Source organism: Dicentrarchus labrax, unplaced genomic scaffold (assembly GCF_905237075.1).
Source record: "Dicentrarchus labrax unplaced genomic scaffold, dlabrax2021, whole genome shotgun sequence".
Lineage (NCBI taxonomy): Eukaryota > Metazoa > Chordata > Actinopteri > Moronidae > Dicentrarchus > Dicentrarchus labrax.
The window spans coordinates 12,018,504-12,034,459 of NW_026136702.1; the positions used below are offsets into that span (position 1 = coordinate 12,018,504).

Below are 15,956 nucleotides of genomic sequence, written 5' to 3' on the forward strand. Positions count from 1 at the left end.
AGGACTCAAACCCCCACCCCCACCCACCCATCATCCCCCAGGGGCTTTTGACACACCCTTTTCAAGTTATATTTCTGTCCAACAATGCCTCCGTTGTGTGTGTTTCAATTGTGCGTGGGACATTTGTGAAACTGTTGATGACTGACTGTCTGTCACACAAAGGCCACACGAAAGACAACTTCCCTCTGCTGTCACAAGGCCAGTGGGCTTTCCCGCTCTTTGGCTGTACAGCACATCTTAACAGTTTGGTACGAGAGAGAGAGAGAGAGAGAACAATGACAACTTAGGTCTTTCCTGTTCATTGGTGCATATTGTTTTTTTTGCCATGTTGGGTTATGTTAGGGGCAGGCAAAGAGAAGATGAACTCAGATTCACCCTCAACCTGCCTCCTTTTTGATTCAGTTGCACTCAGCCTCTGATGTGTCTTGTTAGTTGGATTTACAAAGTGGCCTCTGATGAAGACAGGGGGGACGTTGTCAGGTTAGATTGTCCAGAGAATCCCCTCTCTGATAAGGCTGATAACTTACTATTGGTCTGCCTTTGAATAAATTGATCTTTACACCTCATTCTTTCTTCTTCTTCCACTTCCTCTCTCATGCTATTGGCTTCCAGCCAGCCTGCACAGCATATTAAGCTCCTCCCATGTATGCAAGTGTGCTATCTGAGCTTGCAGGGTTTTTTTTGTTTCTTCTGTTTTTTTCCCCTTCCTGACAAATGCCAGTCGCATTGCTGGATTATGCATGTGTGCATGTTTTTGTGTGCACTGTCTAAGTGTGTGATGGCAGCTTAGAGAAACAGGGCAATGGAGCGCTAGACAGACTAGGCTGAGCACATCAATAACAGCACCTCACGACAGAGGTGAGAAGCACTGGAATATCTTGCCTTCTCTATCTCTACTCCTGTTTGTCTGCGTCGGCTTGCTGTCTTTATCTCTTCCTCTCATCCTCCCTCCTCCTCGGCTGTCTCTTCTGCTCCCTCTGTCTATTTCTCTCCCTCCCTCCCCCCCGCTGTCTCGAGAGTGTGTTGGAGCCGGTAGCAGGTACAGCAGGAGCCCATTAGTGCAGAGCCCTGCTCTGATTGGATAAGCCGGAGAAACCGGGAGACTGCCTCTGAATAATTGATGTGCATTGTGCAGACGCTGGACAAGGGAAAAAGACAGATCAGAGAGCAGGGGAGGAGAAAGAGAGTGAGCAAAAGAAAAAGAGAGAGGAAGTAAGAAAGAAAGAGTGAGCAGAGTAAGGGATATGTGCAGAGAGTGAGAGTGAGAAGGCACAGGCAGGAGGCTTGGAAGCAGCAAAAGCTTTGAGAGTTGCCACTGGCCTCTGCGGGAACAGGAACATTTGTGACACTTGAGTCTTTTCTCTGCACTATGAAGGGAATGAGATGAGATGTGCAGGGACTTTGCTTGGCTCTGGGTAAGTGTGTGTGTGTGTGTGTGTCTGTGTGTGTGTGTGTGTGTGTGTGTGTGTGTGTGTCTGTGTTTGTGTGTGTGCTGTCTATGTGTGTATCTCTGCACAAAACTATTTGGTTTATTATCTCTTGTGTGTATGCATGCATGGGGCAATATCAGGGGTTAACAGAGGCCAATTGAGCAGTTGATTGGGGTCTAAGACGTTGCACATTAATTAATTAATAATGCAATTGCAGTAATTAAAGCAGAATTAGTTTGTTTTTCTCTTTAAAGTACACACAAATAGACTAGATGCAGAACTGTTATTTCCAACTGTGCTTTGACAGTGTTGTGTCCGTTGCAACTATAATTTAGGCCATGAATAATATGGGCTTCTATCTTGTCTGGTGTGCCAGAGTGACTGTAGTCTAAAGCACTGGCCGCTCACACTAGACAGGATCAGGACAGATCAGCTGACCACAGGTTGACCTACATGCTGTTCTGTCATGGGGTTACTCTGAGTGGGTTTTTGTCTGTGTGCACAAGCATACATTGACATTGGCGATGTATTGGCTTATTTCTGTTCTTTAGGGATACGGTTGTGGTTATGTTTTATTCTTCATGTCTTGTATCAAGGCTGGGCATGAGAAAGTTAAGTTTGGGGTTTATGGTGGGTTTGGGTTATTCTGAAGGGGACTGTAGGTCATGCTTCTGGTAAGAGAAATTAGATTTGATTTCACAATAATTCTTTACTTAGAACAAACATGCAAATAAATTAATTTGCTGATATATGCAAATTCAAAAATTCATTTCCATTGTCGTCCTTGATGTATAGAATAAAGACAATGTGAGTTGTGGTGACTATAGACAGCATCATACACTGAACAACTTCCAGTTTAAGGCACCTACAGGAGCACTTATCCATGTTGGTGTGAAGAGTGCAAGTGTATGTGTTTCTATGTCAGGAGAAGATGGCCCACTTTTCCACTGTGGGTTCTTTTTTAAGTTGTTGACCTGTGCTCGGAGCCAGAGCCTGTCTGCCTGTCCACTCGTTAGGAAAGAAGGAAGTGGAGGAGGGGGGAGTGTAGTCATGGAAGGACATTTTTTTTGTTTTAGTCTTTCAATTGTGTTTTAGAAGTACTTAATGTACCTCTTATTGTCAGATGTCTCATAAAGGGAAACAACACTTTCTTCACGTGAAGGAGTAAAGGGCAGCCAGGCAATAAAAACGACATGATGCTGCAGGCTATTCAATCAGTGTTTGATCTAACCTTAAAACTGACAACTTAATTAGCAAACGGCTCGTGCAGACAATAACACAATCTTCCACTGACCTATGTAGACAATACTACAACACAACACGACTTCCAGATAGCCGCCATGGAGCTGCAGCACTTCCTGTTAGCCTGAGCAGGGTGTAAACTACTGAAACCGTCTGCATCCTCAACCTCAGTCACATGCAGCAGCTCTCCCCCTCTCGCCTTCCTCCTTTGTTTGTATCGCTTATGCTACACACTTTGACCTCCTTTGACTGCACTCTGAGCACTTCCCATCAGGCTGTTTAGTGACTCATTCATGACATTTGACTTTGAACTGTATGTGTGCGGCCTACGGTTTGTTTTTGCAGTTTGTTTCTGCTCTTTCTGTGAATCATTGCCATGCTTGACATCCCTCCCTCCTAGCGCTGAAAGCAAATGTCCAAGTAAAGTTGTTGAGAATTGAGAAAGGAATTTCTGGTAGGACCAACTGATGGCAAGTATTGATAGGAGTGAGGGTGGAGCTCTCAGCACCCCAGGCAATGCAGAATTCTTGCATGGAACACTTCTTGTTAATCGCTCCTATATTTATTCAGCGCTTCAGTCAAGGTGTGTTGACTTCTTCTCATGGCCGATTCTTCCTTTACTAATTCACCTGTAAAAGCGGCACCACTGGAATCTCATCACTTTTTAATCACAGTCTTATATTATGAAACAGCAGCCGGAAGGAAATCTCAGAATTCTTGATTGCGTTTTTTTCACCCTAATGATTTCATTGGAGGAACAACAGTCATATTGTGGAAGTTTGGAAGAGTAGTGTGTCTGGTTATTATTAGGCATGTGATATTTACTAGTTCCCCTCCAGTGGTGGGGAGCTGTGCATGGCTGATAAGAGCAGTTCATTCACAGCTCGCTGTTCTCGGATGCTCTTCCTAGCCGTGTTTGAGGCGCTTTACTATATAAGCACATCTTCACAAAGCCCAGACACTGACTGTGTTTGTTTACACACCAACACAGACTTCAGTTTCCATATTTACTTTTTTTTCTTTCTGTTTTTGTACGTATGCTTGTGTCCACATACCTGTGTGCCAATGTGTATTTCCCTGTATACTTTTATGCCTTTGAGTGCAACTGTGCATATATTTACTGTGTGACTCAGATGTGGATAATGGGTGTGTGATCATATGTAGGATCATCGTGAGTGTTGTGACAGTTCTCTGATACAGATGTGGAAGGTCGTGACCCCCAGGCTTAGTGCTGTAAGCAGGACGTGCTGACTCACCGAGCATGTGACGCAGATACACCGGCCACCTGAATTTCATATCCCAGCGAGGATGTAGGTCAGATCCACAGGTCAATGCTGTAACCCCTGTCATAACAAATGTACCCAAAGCAAACCTGTAGTGCCGTGTAACTGATGTGGTCTGTTATGTCACTCCACGCACAGGATACAAAAAAAATACCTCATTAGGTAGAGTGGCAGCGATTAGGCAAAAGAAAGTTAATCAGCAACTATTTTGATTTGTTTTTGATTAATTGAGAAAATAATCATCAGATTGATCGATAAAGAAAATATTTGTTAGCTGCGGCACTAATGTCAGGAGAGTTTGTAGGGAACAGGGTGTACAGGGTAAGAGTAGTTTAGGGTGTAAGTGTGCTTTGGGATTATAAATCGATTTGGCAAAACGTTACCGATAACTCATTCCTTTTCTAAATGAATTTGAAAATGGACATCAAGTAATACACAAAGGATATGAGCTTTGCATTCTAGTGCAAGGAGTCCCTAACTAGTTGTATATAAAAATTGAGGGTATCTGACCTAAAAATACTATGCTACAGTAGAAAATGTTAATCTTTGCAGGAAGTCTCAATCAAGCTCAGTTTAATAACTAGACACGCCCCGCAATACATTCAATGTAACAGACTGTTTGTTGTTTTGTTTTGTGGCCACATGCGACATGGAGAGCCCACATTTCCCACCCGAACTCCAACATTTCGCACCTTTAGCCAGATCTAGTCGTCATACTGCATTATGTTTGGTGTTCATGCTGATTCTGATAACTCTGCCCCGTTTAAAAATGTGTAATTTGAACCCCACAGAAACCAGCACCTGCAGGAGATGTCAGAGTGACTCAGGTAGAGCTATCCTCCCTTCTGGGCTGCAGCATCTCTTTGGCTTGTGACCCACACACATCCTGGGGAGGAGGGGATCTGCCCACTCCCTCCATCTCCACCTGTCCTCTGTCTAGCATCCTTCCATCCATCCTCTCCCCCCTTCTATCCTCATGTCTGGTGTACTGCCAGAGGTCGTGGATGAAATTCTGTCAAACCAGCCAGATAAGAAAACTGCATTGTTTTACCAATGCAAATGAGCAAAACAAAATCATGGAAAATAAAAAAAGTTAATTAAATAAATAAAAAAAAGACACAAAAAAAAACACATTTTAAGTTAGAGGCCGTTTCAGATTTGGAATATTCAAATACGTGCGAACAGTTAGTTACATTAAAGGCCTGGTTTTGGTTGAGTGTGATTTCTGACACAGAGCTGTCTCTCTGCAGGGCATGTTTGAGTTCTTCTGCCTCCAAGCTGTTGAGACTAAAGCCCATTTGATATGCTCTTCTCTTGGAAGAAGTTGGCTGAACAGAGAGGGGGCAGGATGGGGGATATCATTGACTGCTTAAATGGCTTCCATTACACTTCTGCAAAAAGCATGACTTTATTTTTTTTTCTCCGCAGGATTTTATATCCCCTCCATATTTGTATTTTGCATAATATTTTGTACCCACACAGCATAGACCTACCTGCCAGTGTTTTGCAGACTTCTGCCTATGATATCAATTATAAATTGCTTCTTTTTTATCATCCCACACATTGTCTCAGAAGGCTTCTGTCTAGTGCTGCAGTGTTCATGCTCAGAAAGTGTAATTTGTCATGTAGTATTTCCTCCTTTGTCTGTGTTGTTCAAAAAAAATTATAGAAGGGCTGCATGCACGGTATTATATGTCTCTATCAAAGCCTGGCTTGACCAGTGTTGGTAATCAGAATTTAGCATATTGATACCCAGAGTTTTGGTAATTTCAGAACCAGAGATGATGTGAGGATGTACAGTCTGAGGGCAGGGATGTGCATTCCATCTCAAGATTGATCTAATATATTTAGACTGATTAAATCTTGCACAATTAGCAGAATGCTCTTGCAGAATACTACACAAACCTTTCTGGTGCAAACCAACGTAGCTGGCTGTATAACTGAGCCTCCTAGTGTAGTCCTTGGCAGCACGCACAGGGTTTTGGTGAATGTAGTCATTCATGCATCTATAAGAAACATCTTATTTCTCAACTTAGAAAACTTCTTCAGTGCCATTAATTGCCACCAATCCTTGCTTTGTATTATCATCCAAACAAAGGAAGCTGCAACAGTCTCATGTAACATCTCCTTTACAACAGGTTTCTTGGATGTAGCACCTAAAACATGACTTTAAGAATGAACAAAGGAGCAAAGTCGTGCAGCTGCTACATGAGATCATATCAGTGACATATCACTGATAACACTGATACACATTTTTCCTGCACTAAATTTCAGTGGGGTGCAGTGCAGCCAAAAAAAAACCTTACAAACAACAAACCTTGAAACAATTTTGTTTTATTTCCCCAAAACAAATTCAGGATGAAAGTTGCACTCCAGGGCACTGTGATGAAGGCTTTGAAAACTTGACGCCAAAACTCATTAGAAGTTTTGTCAGTCAAATAGTTAAAATTCACCAAAAAGATCAAGACATGAGCTGATTCTTTTTATTGTATTACCACTAGGGTGCTACCTTTTTTTGTGTTTGCTTTGGGGAAACAAACTCATAGCTATAATTGATTTTGAGAAAGCACAGAGGGCTTTTTAATACACAGTTGCTGCAGTCTCTCCGTATTATGCTATGAAGAATTTGGAAAAAAAAAAAGTTTTGGGGGGGGACACCTCTGCTGATAGACATTGTTTAAAAAAATGAACAATGAACAACATAGTGAGATGGTGTTACCCAGCACAACACTAGACACCACCTTTGCCTGCTTAATTGTCACATATATGTAAATATACCATAACACCCATTTACACATACATATAATTTTACTTTACACCTAAAGTGTTGTTTTTTTCCCACACTTTGTCATATTTAAGTGATCTGTGTCACACTTAGTTGGTGGTAGAATACTTAAAATGTGTTTATGCCATGTTGGAGTGCCTGTGCAGCTTTACCAGCCAAAGTTGTAAAAATAGACTCGAATACTAGCGTTTGCATTGAGACATGGGCTGTTTTTTCCCTCCAAAATGTTCTCCATGCTTGGTGAGCTCTACTGCCCTTATAAATCAGAGGATGTCATGAGCTACAGAATTACTGATTGGATGCAGGAAAGAATAAAACCTTTTTGCACCCATTGAAATACCCATTTCAGTGGGTGGAAGTTCACTTCATCACTAGCATTTGACATGCGCTGCCTCAAAATTAGGCCATTTTAGCTTGCTCCCCTCCACTGCACAGGCTAAAGCTGCTGAACGAGTTGAGTGTTAACTGCCTTGCTAAACAGTACATCAGTTCATGGAGAGGTGAGGGTATCTCAGTCGCCTTCCCAAACTTGATGTGCCTATTGCATACATGTGGTGTATCTAGGGATTCACATTTAAATCATGTCAGGTGTTCATCGGTAATGTGGGGTGCACACATTTAAAGTGTCCTAGAATCCGATAGTTAGCAATCTGTCGTGATTTAACCGGCAAAATTATATCCTCGAAGGCTTTTACCGCACACAGATACACACGAATGCTTGCACACACACACACACACACACACACACACACACACACACACACACACACACACACACACACACACACACACAGCACTATGAGAGTTCATAGTAATTAGCATTGGGGTTTCCTTGTAAAAGAGGACTTGTACACATACTCTGTCATTAGTTAATGGGCCTTGCAGCCTGTTACCAGGGCTTACTCTCCCTCCCTGCTGCTCCCAGAGGGGCTGAGAGGTGAGGTTAGAATGAGCCGGGGCTCCTGCTATCAGTCACCCATACAGCATTAAATACAGCCTGAGTAAGGAGGGTCCATATGTCTCTGGGCATTACTCAATTAAAAGCTGCAGCTTCTAAGAAATGGAGCTGTTCGCAGGGGGTCAGGAGAGTTTCCTGAAAAATCAGCTTATGTTCTGCTCTCTCTGCTGGTAGAGGACAGAACAGGTCACTTGTTAGTGAGAGGTCTCTGTGTCATGGTAACAGAGAATCCAATAAAAACACCTGAACATGACACAGCAGCTTCAGAATAAGCCTTGAGTGTCACCCAGAGCAGTAGTTGTGTATTTAAAGGCATAATTGGAAATGCTTCTTAAGCAGTCATGGATGCATTTTGATAGCTCTGCTTGATGTTTAAAGGCATGAATGGTGAGATTAGCCTAGATAAACTCAATTACCGGGATCAGCAGCAGCTTCTCTCAAAGGTATGGAAGTACACCTTTAAACATCTCCGACGAGGGATGGCATGTCTAAGTAAACTGTGATGTAATTTCCATTTTTAGACAGACACGATTGTTATTAACAAAGAAACAAAATACCAGATGAAGCCAACTGATTCCTCTTCACAGGCTCCTACAGGCAGGTTTCAAAACTACAGTGTTATCGTTCGTGTTATTTCGTATGTAATCAGGATGAAAACATTGTCAATATTAGACCAACAAACCCAAGAAGGCGCCCTCAGGCAGCACTGCCAGCTCCTGATAAGCCTGATGTGACACTCTGAAGCTACGTCTCTCTACTTTCTTACTCAACTGTTAACTGTCATGTCAACGCATTATCAAATAGCACTGACGTTCGGCAGAGCTGCTACTCGATCCTCCAGATAACCAGTGTTTGGGCAAAGCTAGGCTAAGCTCGCCATTTAATATTCATATTACATGCAGAGTTCATTTCGCTTTGTGTGAGGAGGAAAAACTAGAACCATTTTCTGTCTTTAACCTCACCTGTCGCACAGTTTGCTCCTCACGAAGCAAAGTCATTATTTTAGGATGTTGTTAGTCAATGTTGTGATAGAAACTCTCAGCATTTTGGTTTACAGTGATTCAACTTAGCATCATGTATCATGTAACACTTAGTTCACCTGCGTTTTTTACTTTCTGCATAGTTTTAATAAACACTCTGGGGCTGATCTATGACTGTGGAAGCCACTGATGTAAAGATAGAGGGTAGATAGAGGAAATACGTTTTTAACAGAAAGCTTTCAAGCAGTTTGCCTTGGCTCATCTCAGCTTCAGCTATTAGAGCCCTCAGTAGCAAGTGCGTGGTTCAACTATGTGGATTGAGTGTAAATGAAATGGGAATAGGAAAAACGAGACAGACTTTGCCTTTATATTCTCACGTTGTTTGTTGGCTGTGCTCTTGGCATCAGATCCTCTTGTACTCTATCAGCGAAGTTAACAAAACACCTTAATTAATAATAGCTTAGACAGATGGATCACAATGGAACAGTTGTCAACAGAAAATGTAAAAAATGACTGAGAGGAATGTGGGTGTGGGCAGTATGGAGAACGCCATTTAATGCAGAGTAAAGAGATATAGCGTGTGGTAGTTGTGGGTGTGTGATGGTGTTGGCAGAGGGTTTTAACACAGGCTGACAGTGAGGTGAAAACAAGGTCATGTACACTGCACTAAGCTTGCTAAAATATGCACGTCGCTCCGAGCGGACCCTCACTCTATTATGACTGACTTCTGGCCTTGGCCGCTTGTTAGATTTGGTCGCTCGTAGCCACACTGATATGATAAGTCACCACCACTCTCTTTTCTCCTCTGCCTCTCTGTAGTTCTCTCTCACTCTTAGAGCGACTCCATCACTTGTGCTTGAAGCTGATCTTTAGGTCTAAATGGTGGGTTGCCAGTTGAAGAGACAGTCCCTCGGTGTGGAGGTGGTGATTTAGTGGGGAGATAAGCTCTCTGTAATGGCAGGGTGGAATAATTCCTCTTTAACTAGGAGGCTTGGCTCTCTCCACCCTCCAGAAGAAAATGTTACTGCTCCTCTGCTTTGTTCTTCATTCCTTTCCTCTTTTTTTTTATTCTTCCCCTCTCTCCTATCCCTTTTTTGTTTGTCTTTGTAAATAGTATCTTGTCGGATCAGATATTATACATTATTAGCTCAAGCAATATAGATTTGGTATATTGTAAGGTCACGGATGGCGCAGCTCACTATAGACTGCTAAAAAAAAAAGGGTTTATATTTCAAAATCACACCAATTGCTTAATTTCTTTCCATTTACCACAATGTGTTTTTAATTTTCATTTCATTTAGAAGACATTTGTGTGTTTGTGGCCTTGTGAAGCTTCATAATGCCATGCCAATTATCTTTCTTCAGGGTACCAACATTTTCAAAAACTCTACATTCTTGAAACGCCAACCCTGGTAACAGCACTTCCTGAAAGCTGGTGTATCTGGGTCTACAAGGCTAAAAATAGCATCTTAAATTATTCAATTAGGTACTGAACACAGTAATCTTTCCTTTGTTTGTTTGTCAAGACAACTTTCTACAATCAAGAGGCAGTGTGTTTAAATAAGCCACACAAGACTGATGATTGATTCAAGAAAGACAAGTTGATTGGCATTGGTGAAAATAAAATAAAATTGGCACGACATAAAATATCTCAACTCTTGTCTTCATGAGGAGGATAAGAATGCTGCACAGTATGATTAGTCCTTTGCGGGGACATGGAAAATGTGGAGAAGAACCGAGTTGTGGTGATGAAGAAAGTGGAGGAGAGTAAAGATATCACCATTTCTCCCTTCCTACATAGATCATATCTGTAACCCTGATCACTCTGTCTCTGTCTGGCTCCCACGCTCCATTTCAGCCTCTCCCTCTCTGTGGCAGAAAAACTGGGAGGTCCTTGGTGCTGTACAACGATTTCAGTTTATATTTTACTCTGCAGGTAGAGATGGTGTGATGTAACTGTGTTGAAATCCACACAGGCAAATAATCGATGTAGGTTCTTTGAGTTAGGCTGCCCCCTGGAGGCTTTAGCGATCCAGGCTCAGGACACAAGCATGCAATTTAGTATACAGCACTGTTGAGAGATCTAAATCTATTCATCTGAGGTTGAAAAAGTATGTTATAAGTGTAGTCTAAGATGAAAATCTTTATTTTCCCATTTGATCATTCACACATAGAACCTTAAACATGCACTTGAAGCTGCATGAATACACAGCGCAGACCCATGCAGACAAACGTGTGTGTGTGTATGTGTGTTTGAGTGCTGAGGGGAGACTAATGCATGTGCATATGTGTGTGTCTGTGTGTTTTTCTCCTTGCAGCCCTGCTGTCGTCGTGGTGCGAGGAGCTGGGTCGTCTCCTCCTGCTGCGTCACCAGAAGAACAGGCAGAACGAACCGCAGGGAAAAGTCCCCATGCAGCCCAGCATGAACAGCATGAAGCCCGGCCTCACACACAGGTCAGTGGGGAGTCTCTGACACATCTCCTGTCAGATGAATGAAGACTGTGCTTATCTTGCAGTGAACCCCAGATTTTCAGTACAAGGGTACTGTTTTTCTACCTTGCAAGTTGAAGCTTTTTTTTGGCCCGGGGTCACCATATAACCAAAAAAAAAGCAAAAAAGATTAGTATGAAGGGCAAATGAAACTATGCTCCATAAAATCAGCGAAGGGCAGCTGTGAACTGGAAGATATGAGTCACTTGCATTTAAATAACTTCAATGTAGAATACATCAGATACATCCAATACTAGTTTTATGATTATTTTCAACACAAATCAGTGATGTGCTCACAAAGACCCACCGCACACACCAACATGAGCCCCAGCCTACATCCGTCCCACGCATACATAATATCCAAAGGAAAAAAACCTTGACATTGCACTAGTTTATTTAATACCACCAGCTATAGATACTGTGAGTGAGTGAGTGAGTGAGTGAGTGAGACATGGGTGCCCTCTGTCACCTGTCTGTTAAAGAAGCCAACAGTGGGGTTAACTCTGTCAATCTGACTTAAGCCCTTTGATAGACATCAATACAAAATCACAGTGCAAACAGACAGCTGACATGCAACTTCTTTTATTCAGCAACACAAACTTCTTGACTTAAAAACCCACATATATAGTGTTAATAAAGGTTTTTCCATAGTTTTCAATGCTTTAATTTTGGATCTCAACTAGCTACAGCCTACAGAGGAGTTCCTCTTTGTGTCCATCCACTCTGCTTTTAGATTCAAACATATGCGTTCTACCAAAAATGGTACACAGTGTTACAATGCAGGCATTTTTATTTTATTTTAAGCATCACACAACAGGTGATTAAACAGGTTAACACAACATGTATACGATGACAATAACAGTCACTAAAGCACAACAAATTAGATGAAGTGTTGTGTTGGTGGTGTGAGTGTTGATGGGTGATGTGGGTAAGTGGGGAGGTGTATGTATCAAGGAAGATGTAGAGAGATATAAACAAAAGAAATAGAGAAAGAAAAGAAAATTATATGGTTGCATGTAATTAAAGATTTAGAATTTTCTGTGACAGACTAAGTGGTAGAGGTACCAAAACTGACAAATTGGTACCTGCCATTATTTTCACGGGAGTTTTTCAAGGTAGCTTTTGATGTCCCCTTTTCTCTGCTTTTCCCATTTTTAGATGCATTCTCTTAAATTATACCACCAAACTAATTCAGTAACCATTACTAAGGTTCACTTTAGTATCTTTAAGAGACAGCATTCAGTGGCTCTGGTCTTTATTAAGGTATTATCTTACATTCAGTGCTTATGTAATGCGCACACACCAATGCACACAAGATTCCCATTGTTTGGAGTTGAGCCAGAATTACTTTGAGTGGAGCCGAAGTGATTTGGGGTGGAGTGACAAACCGGCAGGGAAGAGAGCTGTGAAGTAATGTCTTTGGAGAACATTGTGTGCTCATGTCTCTCTCTCTCTCTCTCTCTCTCTCCCCCTCTCTCTCTAAGAAAGCCTCTAGTTAGCCAAGAGTCCTGTTTGCCTCTGCTGAGGATCTTGGGATAATGTTGTGCCTTTATGAGGAAATATTGAACACGTCGTCCATTCCAAGAGCTAACCTCTGAGCGAAAACAAGCTGCTCTCCAAAAACAGCAGTTCCTTCCCACTCCACTGGCCACTTGCCTCTCCCCATGAGGATTTAGCTTGTTTATTATATGTAACAGACTCTCATATTTTGCCTTGATATTTGTTTTAAATCTAAATGTTAAACATTCCAACTGCTCTCTACCTATCCATATCCAAAGGCATTTCAACAACTCAAAGAAATAATTGAATCATATTTAGTTTTTAGTGGTGTGTGTGGGCATGCAACCCCTTGTCGGCTCATTTGGAGCTTTTTACTCAGCTCACTGTGCAGCCATTAGCACATGTCCTGGCTGAAAACGTGTTTTGAAATTGAATGCCAAATCCTTCAAATTGCCTAACATTTTGGCAAGAAGAATTCCCAAATTATTCACATTTTTGGACTGATATTCAACTCTGTTGGCTTTCTATTGGTACTTTTCTTGGCCAATTGAAACTTCAAGTGACATCAGGCACATGTTCTGTTTTGATCTACTTTCCAGTGATGGATCCTTTCCCTATGACTCTGTCCCCTGGCAACAAAACACCAACCAGCCCCCTGGGTCATTGTCTGTGGTTACAACAGTGTGGGGTGTGACCAATACGTCACAAAGTCAGGTATGTCCATGCATGAACAGCATTCAGTCTGTCATTATATAAGCTCTAACACACAATCAATACTTGACTCAGAAGGTTGATCTCCTTTGTTTCATTGACAAACCTAATGGATATGTTATCTCCCTGTGTCACGCTTTATTAAACCCAGGTGCTAGGTAACCCAATGGCAAATAGCAATAACCCTATGAATCCTGGAGGTAACCCTATGGGATCAGGTATGTCTGCCAGTGCAGCAGGGCTCAACTCACCCCAGTTCAATGCTCAGCAGCAACAGTTTCCAAACAAAGGAGGCTCCAACCAACAGTACATGCAGCAGGGCATGTACGGAAGGCCTGGCTACCCTGGAGGTCCTGGGGGATACAGCGGGAGGTAAGAGAGCGACTCTCTTTTAAAAAAAAAATGAAGCAATAAAATGTAACATAATGATTAAAACATGTGCTCTGTGTTTTTTTTACAGTTATTCTGGAGGCCCAAATGCCCCTCCAGGAGGTATGGGAATGACCTCCCACTCACGTCCCCCTGGTGACTTCACCCAGCCAGCCGCCGCTGCTGCAGCTGCTGCTGTCGCTGCCGCTGCTGCTACAGCAACGGCCACGGCAACAGCCACGGTGGCAGCTCTGCAGGAAACCCAGAATAAAGATATGAACCAATATGGACAGGTACAGTACACACCTGCTAACAGATGTTTACAGCTGTAACCACTTACCAAAATAGATAAACAAATATACACAGGAACCTATTATCCACCCACCTGCTGGAAATCCAAAATAATCATATTTAACACTGAAACCTCCTGTTGTACCTCCAGATGTGTTCATCGTTCCAAATGGGCCCCACTCAGGCCTACAATAGCCAGTTCATGAACCAGCCTGGCCCACGAGGCCCCCCTGGAGGTATGAATCCAGCCAGCATGGGATCAGCCATGAACAACCCTAATATGAGTGGGCCTCCCATGGGCATGAACCAGCCTCGAACCCCAGGCATGGGGCCTTTTGGAGCTCACGGCCAAAGGATGCCTCAGCAAGGGTACCCTGGTGGACCTCGACAGGGCATACCCATGCAAGGGATGAAAAGGCCATATCCTGGAGAGGTGAGCGGAAAGATCCAATAATTAAAACAATCTGGAGATTATGGGTTACACAGTTTTATTAAATTTATTTAAAGTCTAGACCAGACCCCTTTGTATCTCTCTTACTTTTCACATCTTTCATGTAAGTTTTTCCTCATTCCGTTTGCTACGCTTTCTTTCATCTACTACAGATCAATATGTGCATCAAAATACGTTTTTTGATGTGAGCGAGTAAGATTCGTGCCAGTGATATCACCCACATGAGCCGGAGTTTCATAAAAACTGATCTGTTCTGTTTGATGAGTCAGTTTCCCACAACAACTTGTAGAATGTCAGATCTTTCCTGTGCAGTTGACACACCTGTAGTCATCACACAGCAGCTGGAGTGATACGTGTGTTTCATCTCTGATTTGAGAGAGCTGCTGTGGAACTGATGGTAAATAATGTGCTGAGGTTTCTGAACATCAGACCAGAAAGCTATGACTTACAAATTCCAGGTTTAAAAGTAAAATCCAAACCGAAATCCGAGGTTTATTACAGTTTTCCATTTTGCCACTAATTCGCATGAAAGCGTATAGCAGATGCTGCACCAGAATACCTCAGCTACCTGTTCATTCTACCATTGACAGCATATCTGTTGAGATTTATATTCATTTTTGTTTTGAATTTATTATTATAGAACTTTAGGTGTTTTATGGAGATAACTAGACCTCAACCTCTCCCTCAGTTTCAACGTTTGATGTCTTTATCTTTAACTTTCTTTCCACAGGCAAGTTACGGGGGTCAGCAGTACGGGCCAAACAGTCAGTTCCCACCACAGCAGGGCCAGTACCCCACATCGAATGCCTCCAGGCCGCTGCCATCTCCTAATTACCCCGGCCAGAGGATGCCAGGGCAGCAGGGCCAAGGACAGTACCCACCTGGCATGCCCATGGGCCAGTACTACAAGGTCTGTTATGCCACACCATTCATACATATCTCAATTTTCTACAACAACTTATTCCTACGTAGGGGCAGCAAAGCCTATCCCAACGTGCACTAGACTTAGACAGACAGATTACAAGATATATATATATAGCACATTCAACAAACCACATGGTGTATGCCTGGTGCTATTGCTATCAAGAACTATATACAATTATTATTGCTTTTTATTTCCTTTACAGCAAGAGCCCTTCAATGGTCAGAGCACCAACTTCTCTGGAGGTGGATACTCCTACGGCCAAGGCAATGGGGTATGTTTTCAGCAGGATCTTTGTGGTAAATTTGACCCAGTCATGTATGTTAAATGAGTTACACAGATGTTTTCATTATTATACTTTCCTGCCTTTTACAGCCCCCCAGGCCCGGTACCTACCCCCACTCCCCGGTCCCTGGAAACCCCACACCTCCTATGACCCCGGGAAGTGGTATTCCTCCGTACCTGTCGCCAAACCAGGATGTGAAGCCCCCGTTTCCACCTGACATGAAACCAAATATGACAGCACTACCGCCCCCTCCGAGTG

At 42.6% G+C, this 15,956-nt stretch overlaps 1 protein-coding gene across 9 annotated transcripts in view; it reads left to right on the plus strand.

Annotated features, from left to right (window-relative positions):
• zmiz1a (zinc finger, MIZ-type containing 1a) overlaps positions 1-15,956 on the plus strand; it is a 98,728-nt gene that overhangs the window by 75,944 nt on the left and 6,828 nt on the right. For 4 of the 9 annotated variants that reach the window (XM_051426997.1, XM_051426952.1, XM_051426963.1 and 1 more), the window contains 9 exons: positions 4,747-4,782; positions 10,997-11,132; positions 13,268-13,382; positions 13,531-13,751; positions 13,840-14,041; positions 14,191-14,472; positions 15,221-15,400; positions 15,618-15,686; positions 15,788-15,953. In XM_051426997.1, the coding sequence (XP_051282957.1) occupies positions 4,747-4,782; positions 10,997-11,132; positions 13,268-13,382; positions 13,531-13,751; positions 13,840-14,041; positions 14,191-14,472; positions 15,221-15,400; positions 15,618-15,686; positions 15,788-15,953 (1,407 nt within the window). Of the gene's footprint in view, positions 1-698; positions 859-911; positions 1,416-4,746; positions 4,783-10,996; positions 11,133-13,267; positions 13,383-13,530; positions 13,752-13,839; positions 14,042-14,190; positions 14,473-15,220; positions 15,401-15,617; positions 15,687-15,787; positions 15,954-15,956 lie in introns of those variants that run through there. The other 5 variants (XM_051427017.1, XM_051427011.1, XM_051427019.1 and 2 more) reach the window with 5 other exon arrangements.